The following is a 24,240-nucleotide window of genomic DNA, read 5'->3' on the forward strand; positions in this document are numbered from 1 at the left end:
TATTGTAGACATCAAAAGAATAGGTACTGTTCAAAAAGGAATGCTCACAAATGTTACCGTAGCAAAACTGGAGCAGTCTACAGTGTTACTCAGCATGCTGTTGGCATTGTTGTAAACAAGGGCAAGATTCTTGCCAACGGAATTAATGTGCGTATTGAGCACATTAAGCTCTCTAAGAGCCAAGATAGCCAAGACAGTGAGGGAAAATGATCAGAAAAAGAAGGAAGCCAAAGAGAAAGGTACTTGGGTTCAACTGAAGTGCCAGCCTGCTCCACCCAGAGAAGCACACTTTGTGAGAGCCAGTGGAAAGGAGCCTGAGCTGCTGGTACCCATTCCCTCTGAATTTATGGCACAATAGGTATTACAAAAATAAAAGACCACTGGACTACAAAAAAATAAAACAATATAAAAAAAATCAAAGGGCAAGTTCTGTCCTTTCTTACTCTCTCTTTACCCTTCTGCCATGTGATGCCTCCCATGTGATGACACAGCAAGGCCCTTGCCAGATGCTGACATCTTGATATTGGACTTCCCATCCTCCAGAACTGTGAGCAATTAGTTTCTAGTCATTATAAATTAGCCAGTCTGTGGTATTCTTGTCATAGCAGCACAGGATGGAGAGCTGACACTCTGACAAGACCCCAGGAAAGAGACTGGTAATCCAGGTAACAGCATGCCCATCTTTGTATTCCTGTGTGGGAAGGAGCCGTGTGCTGAGACCCCTGACTCACCATACTGGGAGGACCCCTCAGAATCTGTGGGGTTGCCTCAGGACAGCAGGGTCTTATCACATGGCAGGTTCAGGTGACCCAAATACCTGAGTCCGCCCTCAGGAAAGCTGCCCCAGTTCTATCTGGCTGGGCATCCTGAGGCTGCTGCATCAGGGCTCTGTTGTTGTTTCTGATTAGAGAGGTAAGTCACATCTTTTACGCAAAATTCAAATGTTACAGAATCATGTAGCATCATCAGTGCACATCGCCAAAGAAAAGCTCAGTTAACAATAAGACATATATTCCTTTTCTTTTCCATTCAAACACATTTGTTCCTGTGTTTAACAATGTATCGTGGCCATCTTGCATATCAAAACATAGAGCTAGGTCTACCTATTTAAGAAATGTGTGAGGATTGGCCGGGCGTGTTGGCTCACGCCTGTAATCCCAGCACTTTGGGAGGCTGAGGCGGGCGGATCATGAGGTCAGGAGATCGACACCATCCTGGCTAATGCAGTGAAACCCCGTCTCTACTAAAAATACAAAAAATTAGCCGGGTGTAGTGGTGGGCACCTGTAGTCCCAGCTACTCGGGAGGCTGAGGCAGGAGAATGGTGTGAACCCGGGAGGCGGAGCTTGCAGTGAGCCAAGATTGCGCCACTGTACTCCAGCCTGGGCAACATAGCGAGACTGTCTCAGAAAAAAAAAAAAAAAGTGTGAGGATTTATTCATTTTGTGAAATTTTAGAGAAGTGGTACATGAATATATTCTCTGTGAAAGAGTCAACAATATAGAAATGTAAGAGGAAAGTTGGCTGGGTGCGGTGGCTCATGCTTGTAATCCCAGCACTTTGGGAGGCCGAGGCGGGCGGATCACTAAGTCAGGAGTTCGAGACCAGCCTGGCTAACATAGTGAAACCCCGTCTCTACTAAAAATACAAAAAATTAGCCAGGTGTGGTGGAGCGCGCCTATAGTCCCAGCTACTTGGGAGGCTGAGGCAGGAGAATTGCTTGAACCCGGGAAGTGGAGGTTGCAGTGAGCCGAGATTGCGCCATTGTACTTCAGCCCAGGCAACAGTGAGAGACTCTGACTCAAAAAAAAAAAAAAAAAAAGAGGAAAGTGAATTTCCTCCCCTAGTTCTTCCCACTTTCCTCTTTCCAGTGGGCCTAATATAATAATCTCTTTTCCTTTTTCGTTTCATTTATACACATTCTCACACATTTGTTTTACTTAACCATAGGCTTTCAACATCTTTCAGGTCAGTACAAAACAGGCCTAACATATATTTTTACTAGCTGTATGGTTTTTCTCAGTATGTCACCATTCAGCGATTCTGAGACTCATCTGGGAACTTGTTAGAACAAATGCAGAGGCCATCCTGAAGTGTCCCAAGCTGAAAACCAAGTCCTGTCATCACTCCTCCTGTCTGTATGAACACCCTGTACCTATCTCTGAGTATTTAAGGGAGAGTTCCATAGGATTAAATTTCTAGCTGTGGAGATGAGTCAAGTGAGATTAGCGGCATTAATTTTATTAATATGGCCAAACTGAACTTTAACATTGCAATGCTTCCCCACCCTCACCAGCAATGCATACGTGTGCTGTCTGTCCCCTCCCCATCACCCATGGCAAACACTGCCTAAGACTGTTTCAACACACTGATATATGAGACACTTCATTATTTGTTTTTTGTTTGTTTGTTTTTGAGACAGAGTCTTGCTATCACTCAGGCTGGAGTGCAGTGGTGCGATCTCGGCTCACTGCAACCTCCGCCTCCTGGGTTCAAGCAATTCTCCTGCCTCAGCCTCCCAAGTAGCTGGGATTACAGGTGCCCGCCACCAAGCCTGACTAGTTTTTGTATTTTTAGTAGAGTAGGAGTTTCACCACGTTGGCCAGGCTGGTCTTGAACTCCTGACTTCAAGTGATCCACTCACCTGGGCCTCCCTAAGTGTTGGGATTACAGGCATGAGCCACTGTGCCACTTCATTATTTGAATTTCAATTAATTATGAAAGGAGCTGAACAATGACTGTCTTCTTTTTCTGTAAATGAACTTTTTATTTTGGGATTAGATTTACACAAATGTTGTAAAGGTAGTACCGAGTTCCTATGTGCTCTTCACCAGCCTCCCCCAAAGTGAACACACCTAACTGGCACCTGCCCAAACAAAACAACTTACATTAGTACACTACTATTAACTAAACTTTAGGTTTTATTTGGATTTCACCTGTTTTCCCACCAACGTCTGTTTCTGTTCCAGGATCCAATCCAAGATCCCACATTGCATTGAGTCATCCTGTCTCCTTAGGGTTCCCTGATCTGTGACACTTCCTCAGTTTATCCTTGTCTTCCATGACCATGGCAGTTTTGAAGTCCTGGTTAGACTGGGTCAGTCTCCCGTTCCCCCAGATCCTTCCTTCTCCCGGTCAGTCTCTCATCCCCTCAGTATGAACTGTGTGAACTGTGTGAATTGTCCCTCAATTTGGGTTTGTTTAATGTTTTCTAATGATTAGAAAGGGCTTATGGGTTGGGGGGAAACACCACAGAGGTGAAGTGCCTTCTCATCATGCCATGCCATATCGTGGCAACACACGGTATCACATACTTTCTTAGTAAGGAAATTTCCGAACACACATAAAAATAGCAAGAGTAGAGTAAGAACTCATTACTTGGTACTCCACAATTACCAATGCTTTTCCACCCTGTTTCTGGATACTTTTCTTTTTCTTTTTTTTCCAGACAGAGTCGCACTCTGTCGCCCAGGCTGGAGTGCAGTGGCACGATCTCAGCTCACTGTAACCTCCACCTCCTGGGTTCAAGCTATTCTCCTGCCTCAGCCTCCCGAGTAGCTGGGACTACAGGTGCCTGCCACCATGCCCGGCTAATTTTTGTATTTTTAGTAGAGACAGGGTTTCACCATATTGGCCAGGATGGTCTTGATCTCCTGACCTTGTGATCCGCCCGCCTCACCCTCCCACAGTGCTGGGATTACAGGTGTCAGCCACCGCGCCCGGCCCCGGATAGCTTTTCAATATGGTTAGAAGACATTTTCATTTTACTTTTCTGTTCTCTTCTCCATCCTTCCTTCTTCCCTCCCTTCCTCTATCTTTCCTTTTTAACACAAAAAGAGAAAGCACTAACAGTGATGGCAATCTATATGGGACCTAGATGGAAGAGCATAACACATCTAATTAAATTGCTCCCTCTCTTGGCTCAGACTGCCATGACAAAATACCATAGGCTGTATAGCTTAAACCACAGACATGCGTTTCTCATGGTTCTTTTCCAGCCTTCTTTTCTTCCAGCCTCCTCAGATGGGAACCCTCTCCTCTGCATTCCCACTGTTCGTCCCCATATTTGTTTCTTTTTTCTTTTTGAGACAGAGTCTTGCTGTCACCCAGGCTGGAGTGCAGTGGCAGGATCTCAGCTCACTTCAGCCCCACCTCCTGGATTGATGCAATTCTCCAGCTTCAGCCTCCCGAGTAGCTGGGATTACAGGCACACGCCACCACATCCAACTAATTTTTGTATTTTTAGTAGAGACGGGGTTTCACCATGTTGGCCAGGCTGGTCTTGAACTCCTAGCCTCAGGTGATCCAGCCACCTCGGCCTCCCAAAGTGCTGGGATTACAGGCGGGAGCCACCGTGACCAGCCCCCTATATTTCTTTCAAAGCACCCGAGTTCAGGAGGGGAAATGGCATGGTCTGCCCAGGTGCTGTTGCCTGTGAATTTAAAAAGAATGATAAAACCAAATTTGGATTTAAAAAACCTTTTTTTCAGACAACATCTGGCTCTGTCACCCAGGCTGGAGTGCAGTGGTGTGCTCTCAGCTCACTGCAACCTCCACTTCCTGGGCTCAAACGATCCTCCAACCTCAGTCTCCTGAGTAGCTGGAACTACAGGTGTGTACCACCATGCCCAGCTAATTTTTTTGTTATTTTTTGTAGAGATGGGTTTCACCATGTTGGCCAGGCTGGTCTTGGACTCCTGAACTCAAAGTGATCCACTCACCTGGGCCTCCCAAAGTGTTGTGATTACAGGCCTGAGCCAACATCCCCAGCATGAATCTGCTTTTTATCATCACCATATAATGGCAATTTTAAAGTATCAGGGATACAATACACCTCCATGGAGGGAAAAAATCAAGATACAGAACATTTCCAGCACCTTAGAGGTTTCAAGGAAATATTTTAATGCTTAATATATTATTTAATCTCACCCCAACTCTCCTTCTGCAGGGTGCTAAGGAACTCAACTGCAGTCATGTTGACTTGACTGCAGTCAAGTCCCTGGCCTTGTGGGGGCGTGGGAAGGACTGAATTTTGTGAGCCCTAAGTTCCTCTCTCTCTCTCTCTATTGGGAGCTACTTACCTCCAGGAGTGGCTGTTTCTGCCCCCATTTCTCAACCATCCCTGTGGAGTGTCCTGAGCCACCTCCCACCCAGCTTCCTCCCCCAACCCCCTCCTTTTTTCTTTTTTAGACGGAGTCTTGCTCTGTTGCCCAGGCTGGAATGCAGTAGCACGATCTGGGCTCACTGCAACCTCTACCTCCCGGGTTCAAGTAATTCTCCTGCCTCAGCCTCCCGAGTAGCTGGGATTACAGGCGTGCACCACACACCCAGCTAATTTTTGTATTTTTAGTACAGATGGGGTTTCACCATATTGGCCAGGCTGGTCTCAAACTCCTGACCTCATGATCCACCCGCCTTGGCCTCCCAAAGTGCTGGGATTACAGGCGTGAACCACTGCACCCAGCCTCCCCCACTTTTTTTTTTTTGGGGACAGAATCTTGCTTTGTCACCCAGGCTAGAGTGCAGTGGCTTGATCACGGCTCACTGCAGCCTCAACCTCCCGGGCGGAAGCGATCCTCCCGCCTCAGCCCCTCAGCCCCGCAAGAAGCTGGGGCTACAGGCACAGATACCACACCCTAGTAATTTTTTGTAGAGACAGGGTTTCGCCATGTTGCCAGGCTGGTTTGGAATTCCTAAGCTCAAGCGATCCGCCCACCTCGGCCTCCCAGAATGCTGGGATTACAGGCATGAGTCACCATGCCCGGCCCCAGCCTCCCTTTTGAGGCCTAAAATGGGGGAAAGAGATGCTCAAAGCCTTCAGCTCATTTTCCTGGTCACTGGCCTGATTTCACTACAATTCCCAACGCCTGGCAAGGTGCCCAGCCGTTCTCGAAGTTGGGTCTGCTGGTCCTCTCTTTGTGAATTACATAACTGCAGATGTTCCTCACAATGTATATGTCAACCAATGCAATATATTGCAGCAGACCGAATGCCGAAGCACATGTGAGAACCTATTAGGTCAGATTTTAAAAAGATTTGCAAAAGTGTAAAACAATACCACTCCTTTCTTTTGGTGGTGGGCGTGGAATGTAATGTTTACTTTTTTTTTTTTTTTTTTGAGAGGGAGTCTCACTCTGTCGCCCAGTCTGGAGTGCAATGGCTCGATCTTGGCTTACCGCGACCTCCGCCTCCTTGGTTCAAATGATTCTCTTGCCTCAGCCTCCGGAGTAGCTGGGATTACAGGCCTGCGCTACCATACCTGGCTAATTTGTGTATTTTTAGTAGAGACAGTGTTTCACCATGTTGGCCAAGATGGTTTCAAACTTCTGACCTCAGGTGATAGGCCCACCTCGGCCTCCCAAAGTGCTGGGATTACAGGCGTGAGCTACCGCGCCCGGCTGTTTACTTTTAAACGAAACAACAAAAAACTTTAAAACATTTTAACTTAGAATGTGGTAACATCGATAGCTGTAACCCACATTAGCAAAAGCTTGGGGCCCTCATTTTTATGAGTATAAAGTGGTTCTGAGACTACGAGTTTGGGAAATGCGGTAGCTCTACGAGGCGGTGCCATTCTTGCCGCAGCATCAGTGAATTTAGGAGAAGGAAGGTCGTTAGCCCTCTGCCTCACCGCCAAGCAGGAGCCTTGCGCTCCAACTGCGTCCCTCGAAGTCTTCAGGCAAAAGCGGGACTGGGGAGTCCAGTCCTGTGGCCAGTCCACGTTTCCTCGCGTGGAATGTTGGACAATGTTTTCTACCTCACAGGACCATCCAAATGGCTGCGTTAGGTATCCCCATGAAATGTACAATGAGTACACCCTATTCTACAGAAGCAAAAGCTGAGGCTCAGAGACGCCAAGAGCTTTGCTGGGGTCTCGCAACTAAGCGGTCCGGAGACCCAGACACCTGGCTACCCGGGGACTGCCGGTCACTACCGGGCGCCGAAAAGCCGCCGGCTCCTCCCGCCAGCTACACATCCGGCGCCGAGGCCGGAAGCTTCTCTTCCGGCTCCCAAGACCGCGTTCCGGAAATGAGTCGCTCTACCAGTACCTAAGATGGCCGCCGGCCCATCCACCGTCGCTATCAGTGTGAGGAAAGTGTCACGAACCCGGAATTGCCCGACTCCGTCATGGCAGGCGCCGGGGGCGTGGCTTCCGGCGGCCACAGCTTGCTAGTCGCCGCGGCGGGGTCGAGCGGGGGCGGCAGCTGACAGGCGCTCCTCCCACGACGGCAGCGGCTGGTTCCCAGCGAGGCGGGCGGCCCCCAGCTCGCGTCCCCGCGTCCTAGCCCGCGAGGCGCCAGGGCTGCGCCTGGGCATGGAAGAGGGGAAGATGGACGAGAATGAATGGGGGTACCACGGAGAGGGCAATAAGAGCCTGGTGGTGGCCCACGCGCAGGTGAGCGGTGGGCGTGCGGCGCAGGTCCGGTACTTCACTCCGACGGCCGGTATCACCCCGCCCCCATTATCCGTTTCCTCAACAGGGTCGGTTCCACGTCCTCCCAGTACCTTCCTCCTCCCCGGCCGGTCTCCGGAATTCCCCCACCCTCCAGCATCCCCCCCTACCCCGTGGGTTCCTCGTCACCCCAGTATCCCCTCTCTACTGGGTCAGTCTCCCATTCCCCCAGATCCTTCTCCTGGCCGGTCTGTCGTCGCCTCAGTATTCCCGTTCCCCGTCAGAGTCAGTTCCACATCCCCCTCCCCTCCCCGTCGGTGCCGCGCTCAGCCTCACGCGGTGCCGCCTCCCGCCTGGATGCCCGCCGGACTGCCAGGCCGCAGTGGGGCGGAGGCTTGGTTGGGACGGAGGGCCCGGCCAGCACTGCAGGAAGAAGCAAAGTGCCCACAGTGCTGTTACTCTCAGCACCAAAAGAGTTTAGACTCGTGAGACTACGGAATTGCTGTGCTGTTAATAGTAAGGGGATGTTGTCCACAGGTCCCCTTCTCAACCTTTTAGAATTTGAAGGGTTTCACCTGAATTCAACGAGGGTGAAAGTTTTAGAAACTGCAGTAAGATCTCGCAAAGATGAATCCAAGAGTGAAGCGTGTGGGTTTCTGTGAGGGCCCAGATCTCTCTGACCTTTTGCTGTCTGGTACAACCACGCAGGAATGTGGCCGGCTGGAAGGGGGGAGGGGGGTGAGGGAGGCGAGGATAGGTGTCATGTAGGGAGGAGTTAGAGCATGGGTGTTAAAGGCACAGGAATCTCAGTGTCTACATTTGTGAAGTGGAACTAGTAATAGAATTCACTTTGTGGGATTGTTGGGAAGACCAGTTACGCAGGAACCCATCAAGTTATGCTTAGCAAGTGATAATTATCATCCCTTGGACAGATAGATAAAGTGAAAATCAGAGAGGTTAAGGGCACTGCCGGAGTCCAACAGCTTGTCAGGGATGATGTAGGCAGTGGAGTCCTGCCTTGCTTTTGTTGTTCCTATGCTGGGTGCATTGGTCAGCTGTAGTGTAAGCTGCAAACACCCGGGTAGCCCCTAGGTTGTGCCTTTGGATTTTGTTGCTCATTAGCACAGGGAACTAAAGAACAGAGACTACAAGCTTTGCTCAAGATCTTTAGGTGAATTAATAATGGACCAGGCTAACCTAAAGCTGTCCTTCTCTTGTGTAGTCCACTATTGGCAAAGTGAGGGATGTTTCTGCGTGAGTCCTTTTGTTGTTGGGTTACTGTGCCGATCCCCTGAATCCTTTCCCAAAACAAATACTAATCTTCCAATTCCTTGGTAAGATTAGATGTATCTCTGCATTTTAGGTAAACCTAAGGCTTTCTTTAGTGAGGGCTGAAATATTAAATTTCAAAAGTAGTGGCAGATGAAGCAGCAAGTTTCAGGCTTGGAGCAAAAGGACACCCATGTTGAAAGAGCAGAGGCTTTGACGCAGTTGCCTCTGGCACTTGGATCCCTCTGCACATTCCAGACAAGTGTGTGTCCACCCCCTTCCCTGAGTAGGCATCTCCAGGGCAGCCTGGCCCTACCCTGTTGCACAGCTCTGATTGTAATGATTGTTTATTTTTATTTATTTATTTATTTAGAAACGGAGTCTCACTCTGTTGCCCAGGCTGGAGTGCAGTGGCGCGATCTCGGCTGACTTCAACCTCCGCCTCCCAGGTTCAAGCGATTTTCCTGCCTCAGCCTCCCGAGTAGCTGGGATCACAGGCATGCGCTACCGTGCCCAGCTAATTTTTGTATTTTTAGTAGAGATGAGGTTTCACCATGTTGACCAGGCTGGTCTCCAACTCCTAACCTCAAGTGATCCACCCACCTCAGCCTCCGAAAGTGCTGAGATTACAGGCGTGAGCCACCACGCCAGGTCGATTGTTTATTTTTTCTTTCACCTTTTCAAATTTACCTACAGCCGCCAGGCTGTTCTAGACCCATGCTATTCATTCTTTTTTTTTGAGACGGAGTCTTGCTTTGTCTCCCAGGCTGGAGTGCAGTGGCACAATTTTGGTTCACTGCAACCTCTGCCTCCTGGGTTCAAGCAATTCTCCTGCCTCAGCCTCCCAAGTAGCTGGAATTACAGGCACCTGCCACCATGCCTGGCTAATTTTTTTGTATTTTATTAGAGGTGGGATTTCACCACGTTAGCCAGACTGGTTTCAAACTCCTGACCTCAAATGACCCGCCCGCCTCAGCCTCCCAGAGTGCTGGGATTACAGGCGTGAGCCACTGTACTCAGCCTCATTTTTTATTTTAAATCTAAATTTGCTTTGCTGTGCTCATTCCTGCTTGGTGGTTGTTTTTAGCTCATCATTTGAAATTGAAGATTATCACTGCACATAGTCTCATGAGAAAATGTTTCCCATCAAGTTAAGGTCAGATGGAGCCTGTGCCTGATGCGGTAACCTGAACCAAGCCTAGCTCACCAGCTCTGGCCTGTTTGCTCAGGCTGTGGACCGAGGAGGAGAGAGAGCAATTCCCGGAAGGCAGCTTTTTAGGACCTGTTGAGTTCGAGCAGAGGGTGTGTGTCAGTGGGATAAGAGATGGGTGAGGTAGAATAGGAGGAGTCCGTGGTCCTGTGGATGCTGAGCATGCGCCCAGCCTCCCTCCAGCCGGGTGTGGGAGCGGGTGGACCCTGCTACTCTACTCAACTCCTTAGATCCACCTCATTCAGTCCAAGAGAGAGGGAGGCCTTTGCCAAGTTTTTCCAGGTAAGGAGAGAGTTGCTTTCTCTGAGAGGACATCAGCTCCTCTCAGAATTGAAAGGTCCCCAATGAGTCCTGTGCTGACCCCCATCCCCTCCACCGTGAGAACATGATGCGCCTTCAGCCAGCCTGAGCCTGTCGTGCAGGAGCCGAGGGCCTAGGTAAGGAGATGTGCATGGTCATTGGCTGTCAGCACTAGAAGGAGCACAGTGATGTTCTTCCTGCAGTATGCAAACATGGGATGAGAGGGAGCCTTCTGTGCAGCACAGGGCTTGTAGGAAATGAGGTCTGGGGATGGAGGAACTAGGTGTGGGCTACAGGAGGGTGGGAGGGTGTGCTCAGGGTGGGCAGGAAGGTAAATTGCAGGCCAGCCATAGAGAGGCGTTTAAAGGTGTTCCTGACAGAAGGCGGTCAGCTTCCCCAAGGCCCTTCCACTCAGAGATGGCCCAGGATGATTCTCATTTTGCTTGTCAGTTTGCATTTTGCCTCTGTTTGGAATGGTTGTGCACCTGAACTTTCCCAGGCACAGGTAACCATGGTGTTCTCTGCCTCATGTGGTGTGGACCTTGTGGCATGCTTGAGAGGCTCTCAGCAGCCTGGCATGTTCCCTGGTGTGTGTCTGGAGCTCCAGACACTGACCCTGTGGGGGCTCCTTGGTGGGGGAACTTCCCATCTGGGCACAGTTTCCTCGCTGCAGCCTGAAGGTGCAGTACTTGGGCCAGTGGCCACATCTCAGGTTAGTGAAGTCCACAGGTTGCCCCTTTATGCACTGCCGCAGGGTCTCTCCCGTGTGACGCCTGCACCTGCCTCCTTCACCTTCAGCTTGTTGGTTTTGGCTCAGTGTCCTGTCCACTGTGAAGGTCACTTTAGGTTTGGTTTGTCATTCCATCTCCTAGGTGTCTTCACATCTGGATCATGCACTTGTCTGGGGCACTGAGCCCCTTCTGGACCACCTCAGCCTTGGGGAGCAGGGGCAGAAGGTGGCCCACTCCTGTCATGACACTAAGCTGTCATGATGTTTTCCTTCTTACTGACAGAGGTGACATGAAAGACTTTGCCATTTAGTTGGCTTACCAGCTAAGAACATTGATCACATGTGTGGACAAAGCTGCTCACTTCCAGTTGTTCCAGTTTCGTGACCTTTCTGAGAGTCTGAGAGCTTCAGATCATTTCTGCAAATTGTTTTGTTGCCTGGGGAGTTTTGGTGTCCCTTTGGTACCTGTTTGGTGCATGGGATATTTGTCTGGGCATTGAAGGTGTGAAGTTCAAGCGGTCAGGTGCCCTTTTAATGTTTCTCTTCTCATCTTGTGTTTTAAGATTTCTGGTTCATAGATCTCATATATATATATATATATATATATATATGTATTTTTTTTTTGCCATACAGCATGATTTTGTGTATTTTAATAATTTAAATGATTATTTTGTAGTGGATGAATTAAGTCCTTTATATGAGGATGTGTTTACAGTTACGTAGAAAAAGCAGGTTACAAAAGAAGATGCATAATGTGGTTATAATTACAAAATGATTGGAAGAAAATAGATGAAAATGTTCTAAGTGGCTATGACTGATAGTATCACAAATCACTTTTACTTTTTTTTGTTTTTTAAATATTTTCTGAATTTCCTACAATGGATATGTATGATACTCAGAAAAAGATTTTTAAAAAGTTTATACTCTTTGATTTACTAATTTCTGTTCTAGTAGTCTGTTCTAAGGAGATAATTAGAAATGTAAATAAAGATCTTATACACAAAGATATCCATTACAGAATCACTTAGAACAGGTTAAGTGGAAAGCCATTGTGCAGTCCTGCAGGACTGTTAACTGGGCCATACTTCCTACTGTGGATGCTGAAAGCACATACGTTTATGTTCTCTTTTTTTCTGACCATATAACATATGCCCAAGCCCTTGGCCGCTCCCTTTTACAATTTTTAGCTGGACCTAGTTGAAATAGTCTTAGCTTTCTGTTACTGCTAGCATTTTGTTTAAACTAGTGATGTATTCTGCATTTGGGATTTTTAATGGTGTTCTAGGCTGATGCAGCTGATGTGGCTTCTTTCCTGGTGATGTTCCTTCTTGTCTCTTCTGAGCTCATTGGAGAGCTGTGCTTGTGGCTCGCTCTTTGTTTATTCCTTTTTTTGTATCTGCAGTTGCGTGATGAGGTCTGGTGTTTGGTGACGGTCAGCCTGTGACGGTGCCTCTCGTGCACAGGGGTTTGTTGGTTTGGCCTTGGCTCACCTCCTACTTTTACACCTTCTGAGGTGACACAACCACTTTCCTTCTGCCTGACTGAGCCTCCTTCTGCATCAGAATTCAGTCAGAGCAAAGCTCCCCAGTGACTTCCTCTGTCTTCTGAGAGCTGCGATCCAGGAGGGTGAGAAAAGCATTATTGCTGTGTCTGCAGAGAGCAAGGCTGTGCCTAGGGCCCGGCCACTCCTGCCTTGTTGCCAAGCAGTTGGGAGATCTGAGGGCCTGGACTTGCTCACACTTCCCTGTGGCCCTCACTGTGGGCCTCTAGGCAGCCCTGCTTCCCCTTTACAGGCAGTGAGGCTTTCCATGCCTATAGGGGTCAGCCCCATGCACGAGATGTGCCTATCCCCACAGGCCTCCCCATGTTCTGAGAGTTGTGTGGGTGTGTGACCTCCCCCATGGCCCACACCTGTGCCTGCTTCAGTCCTGCAGAGGACACCATGAGGTCAGGACAGAGTTGCCGAGGCTTGAGGACATGCCCCATACAGGTTGGACAAGGGGCCAGCACCTACTGCGCCCTGACCCCAGGCTGTCTCCAGTCTGGCCTCCCTGCTCTTGCCTGCAGAGTACTGGGCTCCCATCCTCCACAGGCATCTTGGCGATGTCACTTCTTCATCCGGTGTCAAATGGGCTCTGTATTTCTATCTGAGGCCATACATTCCCAGTGAAGCCAAGCTCACCCTTGGGAGCACTTCTGTTGGAGCCCAGTACCGTAAGCCCTGCTTCTTGTTCCCTCCACGGTCCTACGCATCCTGGACATCCCTTTCTGGGTTGCAGAGGTGGACTTCGGCACCTCCTGCCCCTGGTGACTGACAGACCCTGGGCAGCCTTCTTCTCTGGCTGGGACAGAGCTGGAGCTGGAGCTGTGGGGGTAAGGTAAGGAGGGTCTACAGGGAGGGCAGCCTCTTGAGACTGGACATTTGGGATCCCCCATGGCCCCTGCCTGGGAGTCATCTTCACAATTTGGGAGAAGCCGGAGCTGAGCGTTGCTTCTAGAAGGCATCCTGAGGGGTGACCCCTGCTGCTGTTGTCTTTTTCTATCTTCCCTTCCCATGAAAGTTGTCTGATCTCAGCTTCAGGTTATCTCCTCAGCCTGATGGAAGACTTGACCTTAGTCCTTTCCTTTGACAGATCTCTGGAACAGCTGATTTTGTGGGTGATACCCCTCCAGAGTGAGTCCTCTGTGGGTGGTGGGAAAGTCTCTACTCATCTGTCCTGAAAGGCTCTTGTAGTTAGTAGTTTTAATTCCACCCATAAGGTGCCCCCTCAGGCTTCCCATTGGCAGGTGTCCTTTTTAATGTATTGGGGTTTTTGTGGCCTTCTATTTTTATTTAACACGAATTGTTGCTTCTCTCTGAAAATATAGAATATCAGAAGGAAGGAAGTAAAAAACATCCAATATTTCTCCATGAAGAGAACAACTTTTGTTAACACTTTGGTGCACTTTCTTCTAGTCTTTTTCTACTTATTGTCAAGCATCGCTTAACACCAGGGATGCATTTTGAGAGCTGCATTGTTAGGTGATGTTGTTGCCATATGAACACACCTAGATGGTAGAGCCTGTCTCACTCCCAGGCTATATGGGGCAGCCTATGGCTCCTAGTCCTCAGACCTGTGCAGCATGGTTCTGGACTGAGTACTGCAGGCCATTGGGACACAATGGGAAGTGTTAGTTATCTAAAGGTAGAAACTGTAGTATTATAATCCTATGGGACACACCATTGTTTCATGCAGTCCATCACTGACCCTAGTGTTGTTATGTGATGCATGACTGTATTTTGTTTTTACTGGGTAGTTAACAATACTATGTATCTGTTTCTGTTTTGGGATTTTTTTTCACTTAATTTTATAGCACAAATATGTAGAAAATCCTCATGCATGTCTTGAAGGGTGCTCACGGGTTCCCAGTGTTGCGTTGGACATCCTTGTGGGTGGGCTTTGCCGAAAGTCTTCATACACACGTCTTTGGACTTCTGATGCTCAGGCTGGGTTCTTGGGTGAATCAGGCCCCTTGGCACACATTGCAGATCGCTTTCCACACGGCTGTGCCACCTACCCTCCCGTTGCAACCCAGGAAGGGATTTTTATTGAAATGCTTTTTGCCACTTTTGTAAGTGATGAGTTGTGTCCCTTAACCTTTTAAATCTTGGGGTTATTTAGTGTGTGTGTATAAATGCATCACTCCTCTTGTTCTTCCTGTTGTTTGGTGTTTTTGGCTTGTTAGAATCCTTGATTTTCATCTAATTTTCCAAGGTGGAAGCTTCCCTGTTACCAAGACATAAAGGTGCGGCTTGGGCCTTGGTTTAGTGTTGCTTTTGTTAAGAAACACCCCAGCCCTCAGACTGCAGAAGTATCAAGTTCTTCCCTTCCAATCTTAACTCTTTTTCTTCACTTTTTTTTTTTTTTGAGACGGAGTTTCGCTCTTGTTGCCCAGGCTGGAGTGCAGTGGTGCAATCTCGGCTCACCGCAATCTCTGCCTCCTGGGTTCAAGCGATTCTGCCTCAGCCTCCCGAGTAGCTAGGATTACAGGCATGTGCCACCATGCCAGGCTAATTTTGTATTTTTTAGTAGAGACAGGGTTTCTCCATGTTGGTCGGGCTGGTCTCGAACTCCCGACCTCAGCTTATCTGCCCACCTGGGCCTCCCAAAGTGCTGGGATTACAGGCATGAGCCACCGCGCCTGGCCCTTTTTCTTCACTTTTAACATTTTATTCTAGACGTTAAGACAAAGATAAGTTTCAAATATCTGGTTTCAGATACTTTTTTTTAAGAGGAGTAGTGTCATTATCTCCATAGCTGGTTAAGACCTGGTGAGCTGGCAGGAGCTTGGAGCCTGCTGGGGTGTTGGTTCTTGCTCACTCCTTCATGTGAAGTCCCCCAGGTGGCTGTGTTGACCCCCCTTCCCCAGCCATAGGTGCCCCTTGGACTCATTGTGTCTCTCTGCTAATGAGAGCTGCTACAGTGTTTTTTCACCTGTTTCCTGCCAGCTGCCTGCATGAGGGTAGTGGGGCCCTGTGGCCTATGCATTACTGAAGCCCTCAGCCTGGCACATCTTGGGGACCACCCACCTCAGCCAGCCCAGCCTGATCAGGCCCCTCACATGGGGCAGTTGGCATGGGCTGTAGAGAATAGGTGAGCTGAGTGTGTCTGAGTTTTGGTATTGATGAAAACTGGCTGAGACTACGGTTCCCCTGGGGGTGTGTGGGTGGGTAGGTTTCTTGTAATAGTTTTTGGATGATAAATGGGTGGGTGGAGAAAGCAGTTTCCCTTGAAATGGACAAATCACTGTATTCAGGTTTCCTTGGTTGGTTGTGGCTCTTGGGCTCCATAACGGGAAGGGATAGCAGGAGATTTCCTGTGAGTGACAGCAGGGAGGCCAAGCCACTGTGTTTGGATGTGGTGGTGGAGGAAATGTGAGGAAGGGGCTGGGAGGGCCAAGCAGGAGGGCCGCTTTGGGCTTCTCTGCCCAGGCTTGGAAGGCCTGTGTCCATATCTTCTCCTGGGGGGCAGCACAGTACTCAATGCCCCCAGCGCCTGCTGGTGACTCAGTAGCAGCGAGGAGCCTGGCCACCAGAAAGACGCTGAGAACCTCCCAGGGTCCAGGCCCTCCTCTAAACTTGGCTTCACCACACGTGACCTTGACCTTTGGGGTCAAGACCTTGATCTTGATCAAGGCTTCTCTCCAGGCTGAGGCTGGGCCAGCAGGCGAGGCTGGACCTGGGTTCTCTAAGACCTGATCTGCCCTTGTGCAGTCTCACTTCCCACATTCTGTAAACTAGGACTTAGTTGCCCACCTTGGAAGGAGAGACGGCTGGAGATGGTGGAGTTTAGGAGTGTAGCGTGGGCCCTGAAGCGCTGGTGCTAGCACCTGCTGGCTATTGCAATAATAATTATTAATAAGTGCTAGTGGGAAGAATGATGTTATTTTATTATCCACAAGGACTGAGGACTAAGTCCTCAATGATTTAGGTTCTGACATCTTTTTCTCCTGGGACCTGTGTATGGTTTTTCTTTGTATAGTGCCCTGTGCAACTTATTTTTAAAAATTTTTTCTTCATAAGCCAGATAATGGCTTTCTGAATTAACTTATAATTTATGTGAGTAGTTTTGTGTGTAATAATAATGCATAGGAAATTTATAATTTCCATTTATAAAGAAACAGAAAAGACCAGTTGTTCCCGCCTTTCCTGGCAACAGAGTGGCAGGGAACTTCAGAAAGCTGAGTCTGTATTAGCAGGTGAATGCTGCCAGGGGAGGGGGGTCCTGTGTTCTTGTAGTTGGTATTTCTGTTCATGGGCCCACTGAACTCCTTCCTCTGAGGCTACAGTGGGGAATTTCTGCGGAGAGAAAGCTCGTGTGTCTTGGCCTGGCATCACCCTGCTCAGGACTGCTTTGCTACAAAAGTCCATTGTGCGGCTTATGAGTTAGTTCCGTGATAAACCGAGACAGGCCTTGCTTTCCTGTAGATGCCGCAGAGCTCTGTGCATGCAGTCTGGCAGGTGAGTAAGCTTGGCCCCTGTGGGTGGCGGGGTTTGCCCTGTGTGAGGGACAGGGTAAGAGCTTGCACCATGGCAGCCTGGGTCAGTTTACACTGATCAGGGATTTCATGTAATGTATTTTCTTATTGTGTTGATTTTCAAGCATGACCCTCAATCACGATTACACATCGCTAGCCAGGGCATCACTGACGCCTGCCATCGGTGGAGAGCTGTACTGTGTTTGGTGCCTAATTGTTGGAGGGCGGGTCAGGCACACTCGAATAGCACACACTATCATGTGTAGGTGAGGAGCAAATGCACTTTTAGGGGAACGAACTTCTGGAGAGCTGTCTAGAGTTAGGACTTCTGTCGATCAACTTCTGCCTTTCCTTAAATTTTGGTGGAATTATAGTTCCATTAAAATGATCCTTAGCCAGTCGATTCCCATGATTGATTGTTGATGCCTGCCTTCAGCTTGGGAGGGGACAGCGGTAGCATGCATGCCATTGATCTTGGCTTCCCCAGTTCTCAGTTTGGGGCTCAAGGAGGGGACAGCTATCTGCAGCACAGCGAGCCAGGAGCATGGCATTGGCTGGGAACTGGAGCTCAGTCAGAGGGGCCCAGGGGGCCGGGTGCCTGGGATTTAAGAGCAACAACGTACATTGTCTAAGTAGGGCTGCGGGGAGCGGGCGGGGGAGTCTGGGTTGGTCTTCATAGGGCCTTTGTTGCTCCTTAGGCATCTTTTGATCTAGAAAATGGCCCTTTCTAAGCCGTCTTCAGTGCAGCCTGCTTCCTCCCTCCTGCTTAGGCTTTGCCCTGTGGCCTTGGCAGGGGCGCTTCCCAGGGCATTGGACCCCCCGCCTTTGCACTGCAGCTAGAGCCCCTCCCAGGCGCGTTCTCCTTCCTACATGTAATGTACGTTCTTAGAATGTATTTTTTTGAACATTTAAAAAATTGAAATATTCAAAATAAAGATAAATTAAAAAGAAGTTATCATAATCATTGCTACTTGGAGATGTTAAACTTGTGCCGAATGTCCTTTCAGACCTTTTGATGTAGACACATCAATACTTATTTTATTTAAACATTTTTATTTTAAAAACTTGAAGTGTAACATACCTACAGAAAAGTACTCAGATTGTGGGTATAGCTTAATTATCACAAAGTAAGTGGACCCATAATCCTCTGACCAGTCCCTTCTAGAGCCTTCCTCAGCAACTATTCATGCATGCCCAAGGGGTGGGCACAAGGGGTCAGTGTTACCTGTTTTTTGAACTTTATATAAATAGAATTACACCCTTAAGTGTGTGTGTGCGCATGTGTGTTTCTCTTTTTATGGAAATAGGCTCATTCCGTAAGCCCCATTCGGTAACTTTTTTCATTTAACAGTATGTGATAACCACAAATCTGTGTCTGTAAGTACTGATCTTTCTTATAAACCACTGACTGGTATTACATGGTTTGAAATGTGTGCCACTGTGTTTAAACCATCTCATTATTGTTGGGCACTTAGGTTATTTCCATTTTATTTCTTTCCTTAAGATAAAGTCCTGGGAGGGGCTGGCCAGTCAGAGGCTGAAGGTTCTTGGTTGTCCCACTGCCCAGTATGCCCTTGCTGGGTCCCAGCCCTGGCCTCCCTGCCCTGGGGGCTTCCCAGCCTCCTTGCCGTGGAGCTTCACTGTGGGCTTTGTCCACTGAGGATGGGACCCCCAAACTGACTGACACCTTGTGCCTTGGCTTTGAGCAAATACTAATCAGATTTGTTTTATTTTCCAACAGCGCTGCGTCGTGCTGCGGTTTCTGAAGTTTCCTCCAAATAGGAAGAAGGTAAGATGGGTGGGTTTGCACCCAGACTTACAACAATTATTTAAGAAAACTCTGATTTTTTTTTCCGATGTAGAAATATTGATGCTAGTTGTAGCATTCAAAGATGATACAAGCATTCAGTGCAGAAAGTGGTGTGTCCATCATTCCTGATATAAAACTGACTGGGTCTAGCACGTTGAGCTATGTGTCACTGTGGTAGTCTATGTGGCGCTCAGCCAGGAGCTGCCCTGGCCTGGCATGTAGGTCCTGCTCAGAGGGCCCTGCTTATGGTGAGGACCCCAGGATCAGGCAAGCTTTGCCTTGCCGAGTTCCTTAGCACCTGCTGCCTCAGTTTCCCCATCTGTGGAATTGTGTCTATGAAAATAGAGTCTCCAGTGTGGTGGTAGACAGTCTGTGTTAAACATTGCGGTGGGAGGGGGTCGTTAGGTTTCTCTTCTCTGAGTCATCCAAGCAAAATGCCACGGACCACCCGTGAAAAAGCATTGCCCTCTCGTTTTTGACCACTGAGTTGCAGCTTTCTGTGCAAATCTCTGTTGGTCCTGGGGTGCATACCGAGTCGCTGAGGCTTCCTGCATTCAGGGCCCTTCTCTGCTCCCCATCTGATGCGTGTGGGTCCTGTGAGGGGACACATGCAGCTGAGCTGGGGGTGAGCTCCTGGACAGTGGCTGTTCCACTGTGGGGGCAGGCGGAGGCTGGCTTGGGCGATGGTATGGGGTTGATGAGTCACTGCCCCTTGAGGGCTCCTGGGAGATGGCAGGTTGGAGCATCTGAGGTAGAGGTCATAGAAAGGGAGGCCAGGGGGTGGTGGTGGGTGGAGGTGACAGCTGCCGCGTGGGCACAATAGAAAGAGGGGAGAGAGCCATGGGAGAAAGCTGCCGTTGGTGGGGCCACAGTGGGTGTGGGGTCGGGGTGGGCAGGCAGAGGAGGATAGGAAAGCCCCACTATCTTGCGGTTTCTGCCTCAGCTGCTGAAGAGAAATAGGCCTAGGTGGTTTTGGTTTAGTGGAACGCATCCCATGGAAACAAAAGTCCATGCCTCCAGCCTTCTCTGTCCCCTTCTTTGCTGCATTCAGTGACTGCAGAGCCCAAACCACCCTAACCTTGACTCCCCCAAGGCCTGGCATCTGTGGCCCCTGTCAGATCTTCCTGTGTGGAGTGGCCGGGGCAGTGTCTGCCAGGCAGCAGTTGGCTACATTTCCTCTGTAAATGACATAATGTGGCACGCTGTGTGATCAGTGGAGACTTGAGTGGTAACTTTTCTGTTGACCAGGAGGGCTTTATTTTTTTTTTTTGAGACAGAGTCTCACCCTGTCGTCCAGGCTGGAGTGCAGTGGCACTGTCTCGGCTCACTGCAACCTCTGCCTCCTAGGTTCAAGTGATTCTCCTGCTTCAGTCTCCTGAGTAGCTGGGATTACAGGTGCCTGCCACCACGCCTGGCTAATTTTTGTATTTTTAGTAGAAACGGGGTTTCAGCATGTTGACCAGGCTGGTCTTGAACTCCTGACCTCAGGTGATCTGCCTGGCTCAGCCTCCCAAAATGCTGGGATTACAGGCGTGAGCCACTGCGCCTGGCCAGGGTATTTTTTTGTCAGAAGCTGTGACCACAGCTGTACCGGGCCATTGAGGGACATGGGGATGATTTCTGTCTCAACCAGTTTCATCACCTTACTGACTTTTTAAGAACCTCTGACTGGGGAAAGAATATTCTACATTTAGAAGCTAAAGAGTAAAATCTCTTTAGAGATTGAGATGTGAGATGTCGGAGGTTTTCAGAGTCACATTCCTTGGAAGGCATGTGTAGGGGCCGCTTTGGGAGAAGGGCAGACGGGAGGCGTCAGCAGTGCGGTCCTCAGACCGCTACCTTCCCAAGTCTCTGGGCCGAGGAGGGTGGCATGGCTGGGGAGGGACGCTGGTGAGGAGGGGCACTGGGGACCTTCCCCTGGGTCTGAGGGCCGTCACCTGGGTTCTGTCTGTGGCTGGGACGTCCCCCCTGCTTGTGGTGGGGTCCGTGGTGGTTTTTGCCTCTCCCCTCAAGCAAGGCTCTGTCGGGAGGTCCCATCACGAAGGCTATCCTGTGGTTGTCTCTTACAGACCTCGGAAGAGATATTTAAACACCTGCAGAACATAGTGGACTTTGGCAAAAATGTCATGAAGGAGTTTTTGGGGGAGAACTATGTTCATTGTGGGGTAAGTGCTTTTTATTCACGTCTGAATTCTTGGACATGTTTTGCATCAACACTGCCAATTTCCCGGTGATCTTTTGGAACTTTGTGCTTAATGATAACCCGCGTCCAGCTAGTCTCCAAGTGTTTCTCATTTGCTGTGCTGGGTGGCAGCAGAGCGGATACTGCAGTTTCTCTTTCCTAGCTGAGAAGCATGGGGTTCAGAGGGCCCACGTGAGACCCTGTTCTCCAGGGCCCGTCTCTGCCGGCCCTCCTGGAGGCTCCTGCTGGGTGAGGGCTCTTGAGCAGCATCTAGTGCCACTGAGCCTCAAGCAATGGCGTTGCTCTCTGCCCCTGGGCACCTTTGAACACAGGAGGCCCTACATGGGAGGGTGGTGGCACCTGCTGGGGCTGTCCTGGGGGCGGCTCATCACACCCAGGAAGGGCCTCAGCTGCCCTATGAATGTTAAAAGCTGGGGTTTAGAGAAAAGCTGTGGGAGCCCCTGGGTGTTGCCGCCTGTGCTGGGGTCTGTGGGAATGGGACCAAGGTTGCCAGCCCTGGCTCACTTCTTGCCTGGGCCTGTCCTCTGAGCAGATCTGCAGTTTTGAGACCTGGACAGGCCCCTGGGTCCCACCCTTCTGCAGCTGCTGCGGGTGTTGACTTGCCTCCAGCCTGTTCACTGCACTGTTGTGGTGTTGGGAGTGTTTGGGGGTCACAGTTCCCCTGGTAGGAAGATTCATGCAGTTTTTTCCCCAGGGCATATCCCTTGGATGGTTCTGTGCCGTGACCAGTTTTCTCCTCGAGGAAGGAACATTCTTGGAGGCAAGATCCACCAGAATCCTCTGTGGCAGGAGGACTCATGTGGTGATGGCCCTTGTTGGCCAGGGGCGTGGAATTAGACTCGAGGTTCCTTTGGCGACCTGGTAGGGTGAGCGTTGGGGACTGCTCTGAGGGGACAGGATGGGGGAGCATTTCCAGCAATGAGCAGTCTGGCTCCGGGTTTGCCCTCAGTGGGAAGGGTCACAGTAATGAACCCACAGCAAACAGGGCTCAACCCACAAGGCCGCCTGTGAGCGCATTTCTTCCGCCTTAAGATACCGACAAAGTGAAGCAGAGCTTGCTTGCGCTGCAGGTGAGCGTGTCCCATTAGGACGCCGCTGGGGCTCTGGCGCAGTGGGAAAGTAGGTGCAGAGCCCATTCCAGGCTGACGATGCACCCCTCAGGGTCACTGAGTCTGCAGGGCCACATAGGGCCACGTGAGGGAAGAACAGATGTGTCGGCGAGTTAGGCAAAGCGTAGAGTTTCCCTCCTGTTTGTTGTGGGGCAAGATACAACCAGCCCTGTGATGAGACTGTGAGACAGAGACAGGGACAGCCACACCCTGGCTCCCAGCCCTGCCCGGTGGGTGTGGCACTGGTCTGGGCCTGTCTCCAGTGCTGGGTCTGGGAGCTGGAGAGTTTAGGAAATGGGAAAGGGGCAGAAGCTGCTTGCTTTGTTCTTCCACTGTTGCTCCTTACATACTGGAGGAACCTGAAGGCTCAGGAGTTCCACCTCGCTGCTGTGGGCCAAATCCTGGTGAGGTTGGACGCTCTCTGGCACCAGCCTCAGCTCCGTTGGAACCTCGCATGCTGACAGTTCTGTGCCGTGGCCCAGTTTTCAGGCTGGGGACATGAGTGAAGGGACAGCCAGGCTGGCGGCTCTTTGTCCTTCTGAGCAGTTGTGCCTTTGCCATTTAGAGGGTGATGCCTGGAGGTCCACCCGCATCTCAGCTCCCAGGTTACAGGGAGGTCTGTGGGATTCCAGGGGACAACTCCAGGAGGGGATTTCTGTGGGCTTTCCCTCTGGTCCTCTTAGGTGAATACCTTGTGCAGGAGCTGGTTGGTGCATCCTCACATGGTTGGATGGTGGCGTGGTCCACACTCACCAATGTAGTTGGACTTTTAAGAGGATGCTGACTGTCGGTATTTGTTTGTTTTTGTTTTTTATCTTGCTCTGTCACCCAGGCTGGAGTGCAGTGGTGCGATCATGGCTCACTGCAGCCTCAACCTCCCAGACTCAAGTGATCCTCCTGCCTCACACCCACCCCTGAGTAGCTGGGACTACTGGTGCGCACCACCGCACCCAGCTAATTTTAGTTTTTTTTGTGGAAACGGGGTTTTCACCATGTTGGGCAGGCTGGTCTCGAACTCTTGGGCTCAAGTGATCAGCCCGCCTTATCCTCCCAAAGTGCTGGGATTATAGGTGTGAGCCACTGCACCAGGCCAGCATTTTATTTTGACTTTAAACACAGATATGCATATCATAAAATCAATGATTTACAGCTGTTGGAAATAAACCACCCAGGTCTGCTTTTCACCTGGGTGACTGTGAGTTCAGGCCATGCGTGGGCAGACAGCAGTGTGGAGGGTCGTTGCCCTGTATGTGGACCTGAGACTTGCGTGGCTGCTGTATCTCCCAGCCATATGTGCTGTGGAGTGGGGGCCAAGGCAGAGTGAGGGCCTTGTGTGGTTCTGGGTGATGGTTCTCACACGCGAGGCATCCAGAGTCAGCATCCGTGCCTTTTGTGCTTTTGCTTTCTTTGAAGTGGAGCCAGAACTTGGACTTCTTGAGATGATCCAATTTACGAATTTTCTTTTTTTGTTGTTTTTGTTTTTGAGACAAATTCTTGCTCTGTTGCCCAGGCTGGAGTGGCGTGATCTCAGCTCACTGCAACCTCCGCCTCCCGGGTTCAAGCAATTCTCCTGCCTCAGCCTCCTGAGTAGCTGAGACTACAGGCGTGCACCACCACACCCAGCTAATTTTGTATTTTTAGTAGAGACGGGGTTTCACCATGTTGGTCAGGCTGGTCTTGAAATCCTGACCTTGTGATCCACCCACCTCAGCCTCCCAAAGTGCTGGGATTACAGGCGTGAGCCAATGCTCTTGGCCTCAATTTACAAATTTTCTAATGTTTACATTCCCCACTCTTGTCCATTGTGTCACCTTACCTAATTCTGTGCCAAGTTTGTAGTAAGTCATATTTTGTTAATTTATAGCATGTTTAGGTAAATGGCAAATCACAAGTGAAACTCACAGCAAACTGGGAATGGACAGGGGTGGTGGTGGAGGGGCATGGGTGTGATGGCACAGGGTGGGGAAGGCATGGTCTCTGTGGGCAGGATCCCAGCATTCTTAGCCTAGCAGATCTCCTGTGTCCCTTTGGGACTTTTTCAGAAGTCACAATTCTGCCACCCTAGAAACACGAGAGGACGGGGAAGATGGTAAGCATGTGGCTTAAATAAAAACCTTTCATTTGGGAAACTGCACAGAAGAGCCATGTGGAGGGCAATGCTGGGCATTGGTTACACCGCGTCCTCCAGGGCTGAGGAGG

At 49.9% G+C, this 24,240-nt stretch overlaps 1 protein-coding gene across 1 annotated transcript in view; it reads left to right on the forward strand.

Annotated features, from left to right (window-relative positions):
• Positions 1 to 7,004: 7,004 nt before the first annotated feature.
• Positions 7,005 to 24,240, forward strand: part of IPPK (inositol-pentakisphosphate 2-kinase) — a 61,798-nt gene continuing 44,562 nt past the window's right edge. The window contains exons 1-3 of the mRNA XM_054502638.2: positions 7,005 to 7,395; positions 18,661 to 18,708; positions 20,799 to 20,894. Of these exons, the coding sequence (XP_054358613.1) occupies positions 7,315 to 7,395; positions 18,661 to 18,708; positions 20,799 to 20,894 (225 nt within the window). The 5' untranslated portion in view covers positions 7,005 to 7,314. The remainder of the gene's footprint in view (positions 7,396 to 18,660; positions 18,709 to 20,798; positions 20,895 to 24,240) is intronic.

The sequence above is a fragment of the Pongo pygmaeus genome, chromosome 13 (genome assembly GCF_028885625.2).
Source record: "Pongo pygmaeus isolate AG05252 chromosome 13, NHGRI_mPonPyg2-v2.0_pri, whole genome shotgun sequence".
Taxonomy (NCBI): Eukaryota; Metazoa; Chordata; class Mammalia; order Primates; family Hominidae; genus Pongo; species Pongo pygmaeus.